This window comes from Dreissena polymorpha, chromosome 3 (genome assembly GCF_020536995.1).
Source record: "Dreissena polymorpha isolate Duluth1 chromosome 3, UMN_Dpol_1.0, whole genome shotgun sequence".
Taxonomy (NCBI): domain Eukaryota; kingdom Metazoa; phylum Mollusca; class Bivalvia; order Myida; family Dreissenidae; genus Dreissena; species Dreissena polymorpha.
The window spans coordinates 51,856,368-51,874,416 of record NC_068357.1 but is presented as its reverse complement, the minus strand read 5'-3'; the positions used below and the strand labels follow the sequence as shown (position 1 = coordinate 51,874,416).

General features: G+C 34.3%; 1 protein-coding gene and 1 long non-coding RNA gene across 4 annotated transcripts in view; both read right to left on the bottom strand.

The window, feature by feature from the left end:
- The window catches only part of LOC127874132 (coiled-coil domain-containing protein 78-like), a 52,782-nt gene that overhangs the window by 6,924 nt on the left and 27,809 nt on the right, over window positions 1-18,049 (bottom strand). For all 3 annotated transcript variants that reach the window (XM_052418306.1, XM_052418308.1, XM_052418307.1), the window contains 10 exons: window positions 17,418-17,592; window positions 12,225-12,359; window positions 11,641-11,772; window positions 11,115-11,201; window positions 10,382-10,561; window positions 8,040-8,264; window positions 2,362-2,450; window positions 1,437-1,515; window positions 1,034-1,159; window positions 359-555 (listed from right to left, as the gene is read on the bottom strand). In XM_052418306.1, the coding sequence (XP_052274266.1) occupies window positions 359-555; window positions 1,034-1,159; window positions 1,437-1,515; window positions 2,362-2,450; window positions 8,040-8,264; window positions 10,382-10,561; window positions 11,115-11,201; window positions 11,641-11,772; window positions 12,225-12,359; window positions 17,418-17,592 (1,425 nt within the window). The remainder of the gene's footprint in view (window positions 1-358; window positions 556-1,033; window positions 1,160-1,436; window positions 1,516-2,361; window positions 2,451-8,039; window positions 8,265-10,381; window positions 10,562-11,114; window positions 11,202-11,640; window positions 11,773-12,224; window positions 12,360-17,417; window positions 17,593-18,049) is intronic.
- LOC127874142 (uncharacterized) lies at window positions 2,462-5,312 on the bottom strand. Its single transcript, XR_008046649.1, has 3 exons — window positions 4,030-5,312; window positions 3,828-3,977; window positions 2,462-3,775 (listed from the first exon to the last, which is right to left on the bottom strand). It is a non-coding gene; the product is annotated as an uncharacterized LOC127874142 (long non-coding RNA).

Genomic DNA, 18,049 nt, shown 5'->3' with positions numbered 1-18,049 from the left:
TTCATTTTTAAATGTAATCACTTTCGATCGATTAGAGGAAACGGTTCACTCAACAGCATAAAACACTGTGCATGCAGACAGACCAACCCACTGAAAATTATGCAACAGATTGACTCCAATATTCCCTCTCTCTGCGGGGTTATTAACCCATTTATGCCTAGTATCTAGAAAAAACGCCTTGGCAAACAGCGAAAACCCAGGGTCTGCGCTGTTCGCTTCAAGGAATTTCTGTAAGAAATATTCTAAATATAGAAATAAATATACTAAACATCCCTAATTTTGGAATTAAATTGATCCAATTTAGAAGAATGGGAGAGTCCACTAGGCATAAATGGGTTAAAACACTAGCGCCCCCTACCTGTAAGCCACCAGGAGCTCCTCATACTTGTGCGCAAACTTGCGTTTCTGTTCTCTGTACTGCTGCGCGGCGTGACTGAGCTGGTCCTCCCTTTCCTTGTGTGACATTGTCACGTCCTTCAGCATGTTGTCAACATATGTCTTCATCTTCTTGTCGCGTTTCGCATCCGGGACTCCGCTGCCATTGTCCATGTAGTCCTTGAAATGTGTTTGTATTTTTGTATTTACTGGATAGTCATCTAAATGCATGATTAACCCTTTCCCACTCAGAAGCAAAGTGAAAATGGCTATGTGAAAACAGCATAAAACCAGAACAGTCTGCGCGTAACTCGCAGTCTGTTCAAAATTTATGCTGTTTGCTGCTCATCAGTATCTAAGGGTTGGTAATGAAGCCTTTAAAACTTGAATCTAGTAAGAAAGGTCTTTAATTAAATTTAACATTCTAAGCGACTACAAACATGTCAAATACGTATCTAAGTGGTAAAGCAATTAATATTATTATTTGACCTATACTTGAGGTGATGGAGACCAAGATACTTACATGAAATGTTATGATGAGACAATCCCTTGTGTAAGCTGAGTTGTAACAATCAACACCTCAACATTCAAATAGATATTTTAGGTTCTTAATAGATTTTGGAGATATTTTTTTTAACGAGTTCACTAGGTTACTTACAGAGATATCCTCGACATATTTGATGAGCCTCATTCTAAAGTCCTCCCCGAGGTCCTTGACCTTGTGCTGCAGACGGTTCACCTGCACCTCCAGCGCCTCCTTGTCACTGCGGGCCATAATCAGGGCCTGGCGGGGAAACAGAAAAAATCCATGTACACAACAGCATATCAACAATAATAAACCAATCCATATTTACCCTATGGGGGTGATGTGACAATATATATATGATTCTCGTCCAGGTTTAAGACTTATTTTGGTAATATTATAGATATTATATAGCAATAAACTTCTTAAACTTTTGCATATGTTTTAATTTAGCAATGTATTCAGTTATCTTTTATATCAAACGTTGACCATCTTGACTAACTTGATTGCTAAAAATCAAATGAGTAGATCATCTTACAGCATTGATCTCTGATATTTTATGTTGTCTCTCCCGCGCAAGGTTCCTGGTGTCATGCAATTCCCTCTGGAGGTCACCCCTGAAGTAAATAGAGATACATGTACAAGTGCATAAAGAATTGTAAGCCATTCTAAACTGGGTTTTACGATAAACAATATTGTTATTATATATAACAATACCATGTAAGTCAAAGAAAGTTTTTTCTATCAAAATGAACACTTGAACAATTAATTGCTTGCTAACTAAAGATAAATTAACTACATATAACTTAAACAAATACATGTAGTAAGGCATGTTTTAATTGTTTACAATACAGAGACTTATCCAAAACTCAGACAAGTTACTTTGCCTTAAAACCAGAATCACTCTAAACAAGACAAGATGTCCAGTTTAGAGGTATTTCACAATATAATAATTTCCTTAAATGAATAACACATCTAAAATAACCCTTATGTTTAACATTTATTTAACATAGGCAAATTACCATGTATTATACACAATGAATGGACCATAAACGGACACATAGTTACAAGCTGCAATCTGGGAAAACTGGGCTTAATGCAATGTCATGAGATTTTTCGTTAAAAAGATGTTTCTGCTATACAAAATACAGTTTAGGTGGAAAGGGTTGCTCTTTCCCACGCAGAAGCTTATCTAGCACATGCTAATCTAGAATGACACTTTACACACATGCATATGCCCAGTTTTCACATCTAGAACGACACTTTAAACACATGCATATGACCAGTTTTCACATCTAGAACAACACTTTACACACATGCATATGCCCAGTTTTCACATCTAGAACGACACTTTTCACACATACATGATGCCCAGTTTTCACATCTAGAACGACACTTTACACACATGAATGATGCCCAGTTCTCACAGAACGCGGCTCATACAACCATGACTGTATACTCACACTTGTTGCTCTAGCTTTGAGTGGTCCTCCCCGTGTTCCCTACGAAGTCTGTCCATCTCCCCCTCATAGCGCTTCTTGTTGGCAAACAGCTAGAACGATCAAGTAGATTATCAACTATAAGTTAATAATGGGTTGTTTCATACAAGTTGACTGTGCAATAAAGTATTTAACCCTTTCAGTGCTGGAACCGAATTTTGAAGGTTTTTGCAAACAGTTTCAATCCAGATGAGACGCCACGTTCAGGATCCAAACTATTTGCTTTTCTTATAGTATTCTTTGAAAAAAAATCTAAGTAAATGCTAATTTGAGAAATTCAGCAGACGACATTTTAGCAGACCACAAATTTCCCAGCATGCAAAGCGTTAAGTAGCCTGAAGGGTGAGTAGAGTACGCTGTTACACAATGAATAAGTGTGATACTAGTTAAACCGCTGGAACAACACAACACACAGTTTAATATTCCGTGTATAATAATAAAACGCAGTTTTCCAGTGTCATTCCAAAAGTTTTTGCAAATTTATGATACTTAAGGAACATAAAAAAGTATGTTTTTGTAGTCATTAAGTACTGAATAGGTTTCACAATGGGAAATATAGAATCCCAATCATGTAGCCGGAGTTAAATATTGAAACAAGACATGTGTTCATACGGCATGGATGCCCCCAAATTCCACTTGTGTCTCTTAACTCTTCTTTTGTCAAAAACAATGGCCAAACTTGTGTTTTTACCTCCAAGTGTGACCGTGACCTTTGAAGTTATGAGACAGGGGATACACAAGACACTAAAGTGTCTTCATGGTGATAATTTTTTGGTAAGTTATTTTAACATTTCATGATAAAATTACACTCTTGACAAACTGCTGTACATGTGTATTGACAAGTTAAACCTTGACATCTTAGCATGACCTTGACACAAAAATCTGACAATGGAAAATCTACATGCACTGCATGCCTAGATTATCTATATTGACGATTTGATGCCAAAGAGTTGTCCAATCTAGATGCATGAGTGGACCATTAGATAAATAGTAACATTCTTATGGCATGCTGATGATTCAAGAGTTCACTAAAGTTTGATCTGTGTTTTGAAGGAGAGTACCAAGTTCTTATACCTTCGCTGATAAACATTTACAAGAGCTAAGAGAGTATCAAGTCATCATACCTTCACTGATATACATCTACAAGAGCTATTAGAGAGTACCAAGTCATCATACCTTCGCTGATATACATCTACAAGAGCTATTAGAGAGTACCAAGTCATCATACCTTCACTGATATACATCTACAAGAGCTAAGAGAGTATCAAGTCATAATACCTTAGCTGATATACATCTACAAGAGCTAAGAGAGTATCAAGTCATCATACCTTCACTGATATACATCTACAAGAGCTAAGAGAGTATCAAGTCATCATACCTTCACTGATATACATCTACAAGAGCTATTAGAGAGTATCAAGTCATCATACCTTCACTGATATACATCTACAAGAGCTAAGAGAGTATCAAGTCATCATACCTTCACTGATATACATCTACAAGAGCTAAGAGAGTATCAAGTCATCATACCTTCACTGATATACATCTACAAGAGCTAAGAGAGTATCAAGTCATCATACCTTCACTGATATACATCTACAAGAGCTATTAGAGAGTATCAAGTCATCATACCTTCACTGATATACATCTACAAGAGCTAAGAGAGTATCAAGTCATCATACCTTCACTGATATACATCTACAAGAGCAGGTCTCAAGCATGTCTAGGTGTAAAATATTGTCTTAGATTAGCCTGCGCAGTCTGCATGGGCTAATAATGGACAACACTTTTTGCCTAGACTGAATTTTTTAGAAGAGACTTAAACTTAAAACTCCATAAAAGCGGAAATTTCATCCTTGATTAAACTATGTGGATTTCATAGGATATTCTGGGCCCATACTTTACATACATGCATTAATCACGTTTGTTCTAGAGAGTGGCTCAGATCTTTATATAGTAAATGCTACAATTTTATGGTCTTTACTCCATAACAGTAAAAACATTCAAATGAATATCATGTTCTGTGAAAAAGGGGTTTAATGCATGTGCGTAAAGTGTCATTCCAGATTAGCCTGTGCAGTCTGCACAGGCTAATCAGGGACGACACTTTCCACATAAACTGGATTTTTGCTAAGAAGAGACTTCATTTTAACGAAGAATTTCATAAAAGCGGAAAGTGTCGTCCCTGATTATATATCCTGGGCTAGTCTGGGACCACACTTTACCCACATGTATTAAACCCCATTTTCTAAGAGCACACCTCAAATGAATATCAATTCTACTACCTGCAGCTCATAAAGTGCTGCCATTCCATTTTGGCCAGATGAGGCTAAACTAGGAAGCGTTGTCATTTTTGTAATCCACGCACATTCACAATCACACAAGTCCAATATCACAATTCATCTATAACAATCTATAACACCCTCTTTTTTATAAAGGGATGAAATTATATGTCCAAGATCCCAGGCTTTATTACGAGACTTTGCTCATCATTCTGATATCAGTGTCCCATGGATTTAGATTCTTTATGCAAATTAAATGGAAAATGAAAATATATCACATATAAAACAGTCTGTATCTAATAGTTTCAATAAATTTTACATTTTGCCAGTATATTTTATTAATTCACACTAGGAATTTTAACAATACACCTTGTCTGTTCGTGTGATAGATTCCCAATAGAAAGTCTCCTTACTCTTTTTTTCCCGAAAATTACATAGAAAACTTTCACACTTAAGTCTTGTCTTGTTATAAGTTGCAAGTCTTGTTATAGATGTTCTGAAACTAGCAAATTAGGCTATAGTTTGAAGCACCAGTTTAACATCACTTGAAATCATGGCCAAAAGTTGTATTAAAAATAATACTTTTTGAAGTTACAAAAAAATTATATATAATATATATTTTATAGGTTCCTCATTTAAACAGCTGTGAACACATTTTCTCATTAAGCACAATTTTTTATTTATGAATAAAAATACAAAATCCTTGTGTAATAATTTACTTTTTAACAACTGTGACAAAGTACAAAAACTTATTGAAACCAAAATAAACAAAAACAAAGCACTGTCTAGCTTCAATGCACACAACTCACAAGGGCGTTCAATTAAACGACTCAAATTTCAAATAAACAATAACTGCATGAATCAAAACGTACTTTACATGGACTTAAGTAAGTTTGCATGTATTTAACTCCCACAAAATGCTACTGTGATTAGAAAAAGAAATCAAATTGTGAGCAAATAATGATAAGATATCACTGTTTTAATTACCTCAAACTGTGTCCGATTTAAGCAAAAATCCGTCTATACTATCACTGTGACTTGAAGGCAAATACACAGATCAGGATTTTGCCACAAAAAATTGTACACTCCTGTCCATATATTGTGAACAAATTGATGTCCATTATTCTTAAATAATAAATGTTACCAATAAAGCTTGAGAAAATCACAAACAAAATGTTCATCTTATTTCGCATAAAATACTTCAACCACTTAACAACGTGATTTCAAAGAACAGTAATTGGATAGTATTTTAGAATCATTTTTATATTATTGTAATTAATGGAATCGTCTGCCCCATATAATTATTGTCAAAAAGTGTATGTTTGAAATAATGTTGTGAACCTGTCATGTATTGTCTCCTTACAGACAATGTTTGGAGCCTATACAAAAAAATCATACTGAGTCTACACAAATTATTTTTGTTTTCATGAGAAACATGACAAACGCAGTAGTGATATAAAAAACACAAGTTTTGTCAATTTTGTTAAGGGGGAAAGGACACAACTTTCCAATTGTACATTTGGAGCTACTGACAAAACCAAATGCTTTTAAATATTTTCAAGGCTTGCAATTCGTTTTTAAATCCACTTGTTCAGTCAGACTTTTGCCCTATCAATTAAACTTGTAGTCCTGACCTTAAAATAACTTAATAATAATTTTTATGTTAGGGAAATCCGGGATATCCCTGATGACAGGCTTAAGTCTCTCCTTAGGCGATTTATTTCTTACTGAGGAAAAAATAAAAGGAGACAAAAACTTACCTATTCTTTTGCCTAAGGATGACGATTTAAGAAAAATCTTGCCTGAGGAGATTTGTCAAAAGTCTCCTAATTCAAATACATATCTGGTATAAACATATTTTACATGAAAAACATTGTATATTTTTTTCTGCTGATAAGAATAAAATGGAACAGAATTAGATAATATTGCAAGTAAGCAATCAAACAGACGTACACACATTTTAACACAACTAAATAAACCATACAATGTTAACCAATATGCACAGAATCATTATGCCCTATATGAAAACAGACTTATGCATGGACTTAATTTAAGTTAAAGATGTACATTTTCATAAATATGCAAAATGAAATACATTCTAAAATTATACAAATATTTTAAGTTACCGGTACTCAACTGCAATTTTCTGTATAATTTTTACAAAAAAAGAATCAAGTACTTTAAACTGCATCCTATAAATAAATTGTTGAAACTGGTTTTAAAATTTACTCTGAAAACTGGTTATAAGATGTAACAATAACATAAGTACCGGTATTTTCAATCATAATGAAAGGGCTCTAACCAAAACAAACTTACTGAAAAGTGATTCTAATTAGCAATGAGCATTCTTTCTAAGACACCATGCAAGAACAATGTGGCCATACCATTGGTGTACGAGATTTTGACAAAATAAACCTCTTGCTACAGGGAAAAGTGAGCACTGTAAGAAAAACATGAAATCCCATAATTAAGTCCAGGGGCATGACTGTTTTCACTGTAAAACAAAGATTGTTTTCAACTCTGCTGACCCAACTAAGCAACATAACTAAAAACAAGAGCTGTGTTTGTAAAACACAATGCCCGCTACTAAGCCGCTTTGAAGCCGCATGGCAGCTATTTTAGATAAAATGACCTTTGACCTTCAAGGATGACCTTGACCTTTCACCACTCAAAATGTGCAGCACCATGTAATACACATATACATGCCAAATATCAAGTTGCTAACTTCAATATGGCAAAAGTTATGAACAAGGTTAAAGTTTTGTGACAGACACACAGACACACACGTACAATTACAGACAGGCCAAAAACAATATACCCCCGATCATTCGATCCGGGGGCATAATAAGAACAACTTTAAGGAAAGGTTCCCCAAGGATCATCCCAGTAAAGTTTTGTAAAAATCTGCCAAACTTATCAGTAGAAGATGTTAGAATAGAAAAGTTTACGCACCAAGCCATTCATGCATGGACATAATTATGAAGAACATCAAGGTAACCTAAAAGCTCCCCATGGGCACTTTGTGCCTGATTAAACTTTTATTTCAAGCAACTCTTAGGCATAAAATTAGTTTGTTCCAGATAACTCAACATGCCCTAAAAATATCTACTAGAACATTTTATTGACTTTTTTGGATTTCATTTGCAAATAAAGTATTAAGCTTTGCTAGCATTAATCTCAAATACATTGTTTATGGTACAAACAACATTGTTTATTATTCTTTCAGATTAAGAATCTTTAATTGACCATTATATAAGCAAAAGTACAAACAAGTCCTACCCCTGTTCCCAATATTATCAGAAAAAAACATTTTTCTTCATTCAAAACAAGACACACTTTAAAACTAAAAGCTCCACTAACCGTCTGCTCTACTGATTCGCGGTCTCGTTGCGTCCCAAGAATCTCGTCAGCCTTGACCTTCCCAGATGACTTCTGGATCACTATGGCCTTGACCCTGTCCACTTCCTGTTCAGCCTCGCCCTTGTTATAGCCCTCACTGTTCAGCACTGCCACCTGCTTCATCAGCGCGGCCTTTGCATTTACGAGGTTTAGTAACTCCACGCTTAGTTCCTCATTCCTCTCAGTCTGAAATCATTCAGGATCAGTCAACGTGATTTAACCCTTTACCACTTAGATACGTATTTTAGCAAACAGTTTGGATCCTGATGAGACGCCACGTTCTGTGGCGTCTCATCTGGATCCAAACTGTTTGCAAAGGCCTTTGACGCATTTGTAGTCCCTTAGATAATTGAATTTCATTAAAGACCTTTCTTACAAGATTCAAGTTTTAAAGGCTTCATTCCAAAGCCTTAGATACTGATCAGCAGCAAACAGCATAAAACCTGAACAGACTGCGAGTTACTCGCAGGCTGTTCTGGTTTTATGCTGGTTGCAAAAGCCATTTTCACGTTGCTTCTGAAGGGGAAAGTTAAAGAACAGTCTGCGGACCTTCTACTGCTTAACAAGAAGTTGATTTATCCTTTAGATTATATCTCAAATCTATTTTATGACAACCAAACAAGTTTACTTTAAGTACAAATTATGCCATAAAAAATCTTAAGACAAAGCACAACTGAATATTTAGACAGAGTAAAATAATCAACATTAATGCTAAATGATGTGAAATAAAAAAAAATCTTTGGAAATTAATTTTCTTGGATTTTCATTTGTCCTCTCATCTACGAAATCAAATAACTAATGTCTAACAAACATTAACGTCAAAAGTCTTATACAAGATTTTGTAAAAATATAAACAAATTTAAATTTCAATCAAACGAAAATGCCAGATGAAATGTATTCACAAACTTGCCTGTCAAAGAAAGATATATGAATCTACAATATAATGCAAAAATCCAGGCCAGCAAGTGAAAGGGACTGAATTAAACTGACCAATGAAGCTGGTCCTTAGTAATTATAACTCTTCAAACATTTTATTGCAACTAAAATTTGATGAACAATAATGTTTGATAAGACAAAAATACCACTTTCAAAATTGAATCATAACTAAAAAAATTGTTGTGAGGTCTAAATAAATTCATGTTTAACAACACAGGCTCCAGAATTTTTCACCTGTCATAAGACAAGATTAATGGAGCTCTTAACTGCCATTGCTTGTGGCATTATACACTATTGTGCAACATTAAACAGAATTGTTCACTTTTTATAAAGCTTCATTTTGTGATATTAATGCTTGATTTGAAAGAAATATTTAAGATTTCAATGTGTTGTAGATTTTTATCATTTTAATGATCATTACAGAATTTGTCAATGGATAAACTTTATAAACACAATTTAATTCTGGCTGAGCCCTATACTGAGTCTTTACCTAAAACCCAGTTGATGTGCAGTTTGATGAATGGAGATTCACAATCTGACTATATATGTGTTTTGTTCTGAGAAAACTGGGCTTAATTCATCTGCGTAAAGTGTCGTCCCAGATTAGCCTGTGCAGTCTGCACAGGCTAATCAGGGACGACACTTTCCCCCTAAACTTGATTTTCGGTAAGGAGGGACTTCCTTGAAACAAAAAATACCATTAAAGCGGAAAGTGTCGTCCCTGATTAGCCTGTGCGGACTGCACAGGCTAATCTGGGATGACACTTTACGCACATGAATTAAGCCCAGTTTTCTCATAACAAGACACATATGCTATTGAGAAATAAGAAAGTTAAGGTCCTAAGCTAGGCTATATTTACCAACCAAGACTTAACCCTTTACCACTTAGATACGTATTTTGACGCATTTGTAGTCCCTTAGAAAGTTACTTTTAAATAAAGACTTTTCTTACTAGATTCAAGTTTTAAAGGCTTCATTACCAACCCTTAGTTACTAGTGAGCAGCAAACAGCATAAAACCTGAACAGACTGAGAGATACTGGCAGGCTCTTCTGGTTTTATGCTGTTTGCACATTTTCACTTTGCTTCTGAGAAGGAAAGACTCAAGTCTAAAATTACAAAAAAAATCTTAAAACTTAAATGTTTTCATAGTTTAATATGGTTCAATATGACATGGAATTTGAAATCTTAAAAAAAAACAATTACTCATTAGGAACAGCTCAATTAAGATAGACAAAGTATTTTTAGCCTGCTTATATTCAAATGCTTTATATGTTTTTCTTGGTTCTAAGTTCATTCTTTATTCTTTAGACTAAGAATTGGTCAGTGAATACGAGCCAAGGTTCTACCACTGTTAGATGAGCTCACCTCTTTTTCATGTTCTCTGACCAGAGCCAGGTAGTTTGTCTTGAGGACGACATATTCATCTGCAAGGTCCTTGCGATCTTTTTCCATTTCTAGCAGCCTCTCTTTGGAGTTGCGCGCCTGACGGTTGCTACGGTCACGCTCGTTCTGCGCTTCCACTAACTCGCTCTCCAGCATGATGATCTGATTACATATAACTCATATAATTTTCTGTTTATTATTATGATTCAGATTATTGTTTAATAAAAACAAACGTTATGAGTGATGAAAAGATGTATTTCATTGACATTTTCATACATATATTTTTCACCAATTAGCATACCATAAAATTAATTTATTTATTAAGGTTGAGTTCAACTGCATTTTTTTTCCCCTTTTTTCAAAAGTTTATAATGTTCTAGAAACAATCTACATTGACTTTTTATCCCGAAGTGTGACCTTGACCTTTTATGTTTGACCTTGACCTTTGAAGTGTGACCTTGACTTTGGACTGACAATCATGGGTGATGCATGCTGCTTAATATATGATCATGGCTTATTTGTAACTTCATTACCTATATTACAGCCCTCTCCTGCATTTAAAGCTTAAAACACCATTAAGGCAAAATACAGACCAATGGAATCAATCAACTTTCTATTGAAAGATCCTATCATAATATCAGTACTCTATGAAGCAATACTCTGAGAAGAACACAACATAAAGGGGCCATACATAACTAGGCCTTTAAACACTTACCTTGTTTGTGAGTTCAAACTTTGTGGCCTCAGCCTCTTCTTGAATCTTGTTGCATTCTATTTGCATCTCAACTAGGGACTGGGAAATCTGAGAAATAGAATTCAAGCTTCATAATTTATCTGATCTTTCCAGACAACTAGGGAAGGCTTGTTTGTTAATAAATTAAGAAAGACAACATAGGAAGAAACCAATTTGATGCATGTAAGGCCTACAGTTCATAATTTCAAGGTCTAGTGCAAATGGTCCGACTTGGAATGAACAAAACTGACCCCAAGCACCAGTTGTTTTTGGACCTCATAAATATTGATTTGAGTGTCTATCTACATTTTTATACATAAAAATGTTTAACTAAGTTAGGTCACTGGCTCTATCTACTTATTTCAAAGCCAAAACTTGTACAAAATGAAAAATAACGTGCTTCACAGCATGCCTGTCTTAGAATTTTAAATTTAAAGTTTTCTTCAGCTCTAAATTACCAATGAAGCAAGTTCCTGTTAGGAACTATTTCTCGAAGTTCGAATAATACCTTGAGTTTTTCTTCCTCTGTAGAAAGTAGTTCCGCTGACAGGTCAGTCTTGGTGTGAGCGAGACTGCCAAACTTGGTCTGGATGCTGTCCATTCGTACACGGAGTCGTTCATTCTCATCTTTGAGTCGTATCTAAAGAATAATTGGAGCATACATTTCCACTACATTTTGATTATTGACTAAAATGCTTTATGGATATTTTTACCAGTGAATACTGGAAAATATGCAGTATTATTATATAATGTGTAGTTTATTGTGAAATCATTTTATATCTTCAAATATTCGGACATTGATGGAATAAATAGACAACTAAGGAAGTGTTGAATACAATTAAATGTAAAATGCTAGCCATTGCTGGTATTTAAGTTTTTTATCATAGCTAAATTCAGCAATTCACTTTTATTCTCTATGCTACTGCTACATTCTCTTTTATTTCCATTATTATAATGATTGTTTAGGAACATTTTATGCAACACCATAAAAAAACTTAAGGAAAATGTTAGATACAAATATGACTTTTTAGCATATTTATGCACAGAGCAATAACCGGTATATTTATTTGTTAGTTAACTCGCACTACTTACATTTTCCGTCTCCAGCTGTCGAATGGTCTCATTGACGTCCCCTGCGTTGGTCATCCTGGCGGCCAGCGGCGCAGGTCCCACACCCGACTGCTGCTGTAGGTCAATGATCCGTGCCTGGTACTGCGTCAGCAGGTTCTACAGGGGTTACAATACACTAAGTTGTGTGAGGTTTGAACAACGGGTCAACAAACACAGAATGGACTGTAGGTAGTGGTGATCAGTCTTTTGCAATATCCAGTAAAAAAAATGTTTAAATGGAGCAAATGTTGTATAATAGTTATACATTTAACATTTGCTAAAATGTTTTTAGTGCAATCAGAAAACATGGTTTAATAACAAGATCAGTGAAACTTATTTCACCGAAGTAATTACACTCTCTATCTACTGGTATTCATTAAGGAACTTTAAAATGGACAATTAAAATAGAACAAAAAGAGAGGAATTGCAACATGCCAACAAGTCAGCTACAGGAACAAAATACCGCCCCTAATCAGGTTTTACGTTTAACGGAGTACTTTTTAGCAAGATGTTGGGTCTATAGAAAAATAGACAGACAGGCTGAAAGACTTACATGGTGATTCCAGTATACAGGCTTCTACGTTGCTGCAGAGGGTATAAATGGGCCTCGCTCTGTGAAAATGGGGCTTAATGCATGTGCGTCAAGTGTCGTCCAAGATTAGCCTGTGCAGCACAGGCTAATCATGGATGACACTTTCCGCCTAAACAAGATTTTCCGTAAGGAGGGACTTCCTTTGAAAGAAAATACCAAAAAAGCGGAAAGTGTCGTCCCTGATTAGCCTGTGCACAGTCTAATCTGGGACGACACTTTAAGCACATGCATTAAGCCCAATTTTTTCAGAACAAGACACAAATATACTATTACCTGTTTTTCTTTACATATTTATCTAAGATACTTAAACAATATAATAGGGATAGGTACTACATGTATTCAGAATACATCAGAATGTTACAATGAAGAATTATTTTGAAGGATTCAATATTAAAGATCGTCAACATAACACTAAGTCAATCCATTTTTTGTCAACAACAATTAAATCCAACTTCAGCAATAATGTTTATCACAATGCAGTGATCATAATGAATAAATAATCAGTTTGAAATATTAATTTGATTCAATATTTTTTTAATTTGAAGTTCTGTAATTAATGAAGAAAATAATCTGTTTTAAGGTGAATTTTTAAGTGTTAAAAAAGTATGGAAAAAAAATGTATCTCAGAGTCTTACCATGTTATTCTATGATTTGAATATAACGAGCATTGAGTGTGAAATTGCTGTATCTGCTGCGCATTTCAACATGAGATACAGTAATTTTACGCTTGTTACGTGTAATAAAGCTTAATATGTATAGCAAATATCTTCTATTATAACTGTCAAGTGTTCTTTAAAGAAACTTCAAAACGCATTCATCAGAATAGGTGGTAATAAAGGTCAAGCATGATTGTTTACAAAGCTGAAGTTCAAATAATATATTCCATCGTCAATTAAAATATTTGTGCATCAAAATGGTTGGCCATGTTGTCTAAATAAAGAGAAGAATAATATATTGTAAGCAAACAAAACTTGCAAATAGAAACCTAATTCAAAGCAATATTAACAATTAAACTATGGCAAATAATCCAAGTATCTTAACTATGTCAATGAATGATAATATTTGATTTAAAGCACAAAAGGTTTTCTGTCCAGTTGATATTTTTGTAATTTTTACTAACTGCAGTGGCCTGGTCCTCAACGATGTTAATAATTCTAAATTACGGTTAAAGTTAACCATGTAAACATTCTCATCTAATTAGATTGTTTAAACGTTGGTAAATTTATTACTTACCAAATGACAAGTTCTCAATATTTTAGCCTATAGCTATGTTAATGCCATTCAAGAAACAAAAATCTGTCTCAAACTGTTACCATGGTTAATTAAAGTAATAGTTTATAATTTTAATAAATGGGTCCAGAATTTGAAAAAGGATGATTAACAAAAACATGGTGATAATCTTAAAACAGGTCACTTAGGAGTATAATGTTGTTAAAATGATGAGTTTAGATAAATAATTAATAATAAATCTCAAATTGAGCTGAACTATTTATTCTTCAAACAAGAAAACAAAGAAATATGTGTCCAATGTTCAGTTCAATGACAACAATTACTGTTTTCTTGCAAGATTTTTGCTTTTTAATATAAACTTTGATTAATATGGACGCCTTGTTGTTAATACTTTAAAATCACACAAAAATAAAAGTCCATCTTTTTATTTAAAAAAAAAATCACTTAATATCAGTGCATCATAATCAATTTCTACCAGCATAAATAGACCTGAAATAATAACTACATGAAGCTTAAAACTAAAACCAAACCGAAGTACATACTAGCAGATTCTCACTTTAATAAGTTTATAAGGCTAATTTACTAATACCAGTAGATCTTTGTATTCCAGACAAACATACATTGTCAGTGTTTATTAAAACTTAATCTTTCATGTTTTAAATGGTGTTCTTACTTAAATGTCAACTTAAATAATTAACTCTATTGCCACTGCTAGCTCTTTTGTTCATGATTTTGCAATGGTCTAACAAATATTTATAACATGCAACACCTTGTGTGTTTTTTTTCGTAAGTTTGCCAAAGGCTGGTTTAATGACAAAATTCCTTCACTTGTCTAAATAAAATGTGTTGTAACCGTAGCATAATGGTAATGTTGTCCACCTAGCGACTGGGAAGTCACATGTTTGATCCGCACTGTGGGAGCGTTCTTTAAATCTCCCCTAGAGATGCCAGGTAGTGGTTCTAGTCCCAGGTAACAAACTCAAGAGCCTTTCAAATACATTTCTATGCAATCAAGCTAAAATTAATAGGTTTATTTAACCCTTAACAGCTTAGATACATGGCTTCACGCATTTGTAGTCCCTTAGAAAGTTATATCTAATTTAAGACTTTTCATATACATTCAAGTTTTTAAGACTTTATCTCCAAACCCATGATACTGATGAGCAACAAATAGCATAAAACCTTAAGCAGACTGCGAGTTACCCGCAGGCTGTTCTGGTTTTATGCTGTTGCAAATAGCCATTTTCACTTTGCTTCTAGGTGGGAAAGGGTTAAACTAAAATATGTAGCTAAATGACAATTCTTGTCAGATCCTATACATCCATTCCATCTACAAAACATTAAGCTATCTTAAAAGGTTCATCGTCAACTATTTTATTTCAAGAAAGATCTTATGCATATATGAGCAAATGTACATAAAATGTACATAAAATGCCCATGAATTTATACAAAAATGTTCAAATTTAATGAAAAAATGAGCAAATAAGTGTAAGTGGATGGAAAATAAATAACAAATAATAATGAACCTTAAATGTCAAATGAATGAACAGAAACAGTAGCCAAAAAAAACAAGGGCTGTTTGTAAAACATGCATGCCCCATATGGGCTGTCAGTTGTAGTGGCAGCCATTGTGTGAATATGTTTTTTGTAACCATTTTACTATTTTGAGTCACTGTGACCTTGACCTTTGACCTAGTGACCTGAAAATCAATAGGGGTCATCTGCCAGTCATGATCAATGTTCCTATGAAGTTTCATGATCCTAGGCGTAAGCATTCTTGAGTTATCATCCGGAAACCATTTTACTGTTTCGAGTCACTGTGACCTTGACCTTTGACCAAGTGACCTATGAAGTTTCATGATCCTAGGCGTAAGCATTCGTGAGTTATCATACGGAAACCATTTAACTGTTTCCAGTCACTGCGACCTTGACATTTGACCTAGTGACCTGAAAATCAATAGGGGTCATCTGCCAGTCATGATCAATGTTCCTATGAAGTTTCATGATCCTAGGCCTTAGCATTCTTGAGTTATCATCCGGAAACCATTTTACTATTTCGAGTCACTGTGACCTTGACCTTTGACCTAGTGACCTGAAAATCAAGAGGGGTCATCTGCCAGTCATGATCAATGTACCTATTAAGTTTCATGATCCAAGGCCTAAGCGTTCTTGAGTTATAATCCGGAAACCATCTGGTGGACGGACCAACCGACCTATGGACCGACCGACATGTGCAAAACAATATACCCCCTCTTCTTCGAAGGGGGGCATAAAAAAGATAGTTAGCTTTATCTGGCTTTTTAAAAATTTTAATACATTGTCTGTTCATATATAGTCAATACCAGTACACACATTTAGAAAATGAATATCCAAAGTGCGTATCTTGTACTACAAAGTGGGTCTCTGGCAGGGTGTCTGGGGTTACGCTTTACCAAAGAGGTTACAAAACACATACAGTGTATTTGTCATTTCTGGCATAGAAAGTAAACAAATATTATACAGTACATATTGTAAATATAATAATATCTTGTAATGACTTGAGTGTTTGGAATGTCTTTGGTAAAGAATAACTCCCCATTCAGATACATTACTTGAATATCATTCTTCTGAACTGTCCCATCTTCCATGCTTTAATCTACGGCTATTCTATCAATATTCATATACAAATTCTGAAGCTGTTTCACACAGAAAAAAAAAGAACTAAATGTGGTTTGTATGTGAACAAAGTCAAGGTCATTAATATAAAAATTACTCACAGGACTAAAGTTATTCATACAATTTTGCCAGAAATAGATAGAAATTTTAAGAAATTAGAAAATAATAGCTAAAACTGTGTGATTCTATTATTTATATAAAGACACAATTCAAGATTAATTTAAAGAAATACAGGTGATTGCTCCACTGCAATTCATTCTAAAACTATGTACACAAAAAACGGACCAAATAATAATTATCATAGGTTGTGCTTTATTGCTTTAAAAAAATGCATGCTCCAAAAATATAGTACACTCTCCAAAACCAAACACTGACTGGCAAACTCAATGCTAAAATGTGCGGCTTAATATTTACCGATGATATTTTAACCACTAAAAACAAAGATAAAAATAAGCAAACTTTCTGTAAAAGCAAACATTCTGTTTAATGGAATAAAACGTGGTGTAAAGAGCTGATTGTGTATTTAATATATCTGACTTTATCATGTTTAAAAATAATTAATCTGACATAACATAGTTTTTGTTTAATAATGATCAATCATCTAATTTTTCAGCGATCAATAAAATCACACAAAATCCCGGTTAAATCAATACATCTATAAAAAAAAGTATTTAAAAAAAAAATGATTAAAAATTTACCTGAGCGTTGCTATCATTGACTATTGGGAAATTCTTCACTTGCGTAACTCGTGTCGCAAAATTCAAGATGGCTGTCAAATTGCCTGGGTGCGTGTTCGGTTTGAGGCAGAGGACTGCCCGAGATTTGCAGTTGCCTCCGAGTTCGTTCTTCAGCAGACGGGTCAATTTTGAGTCGCTGAAAGACATTTAGAATGTTCATGTCAATCTAATAGGGGTGGTGATATTTTTTTTAAGGACTTGCTGATTCTGATAAAAAACATAATTATCAAATTCCTTGAGTAAACTTGTAACCGGTATTAATTTTAAATATTTTTAAAATAAGCTTTGTTATCTTCTTTATGTGAAAATAGTGAATAAAGAGTATTGTTTTTTGGCACTGCAATTTCCCTCAATGTGGAATTGCCACTGATGATTTTAAGTTGATACCTGTTAATTTTTCTAGACATGTCACAGACAAAAGATTTATTTATAGGTCCCCGTGGTGTTATGGATATGGTGTCCGCCTAGTGACCGGGAGGTCAAGGGTTCGATCCCCACCGTGGGAGCATTCTTTAGATCTCCCCCAAAGACACCAAGTACTGGTTCTAGGCCCAGGAAACGGACTCGAGAGCGTTTATATAAGCCTTAGGCTT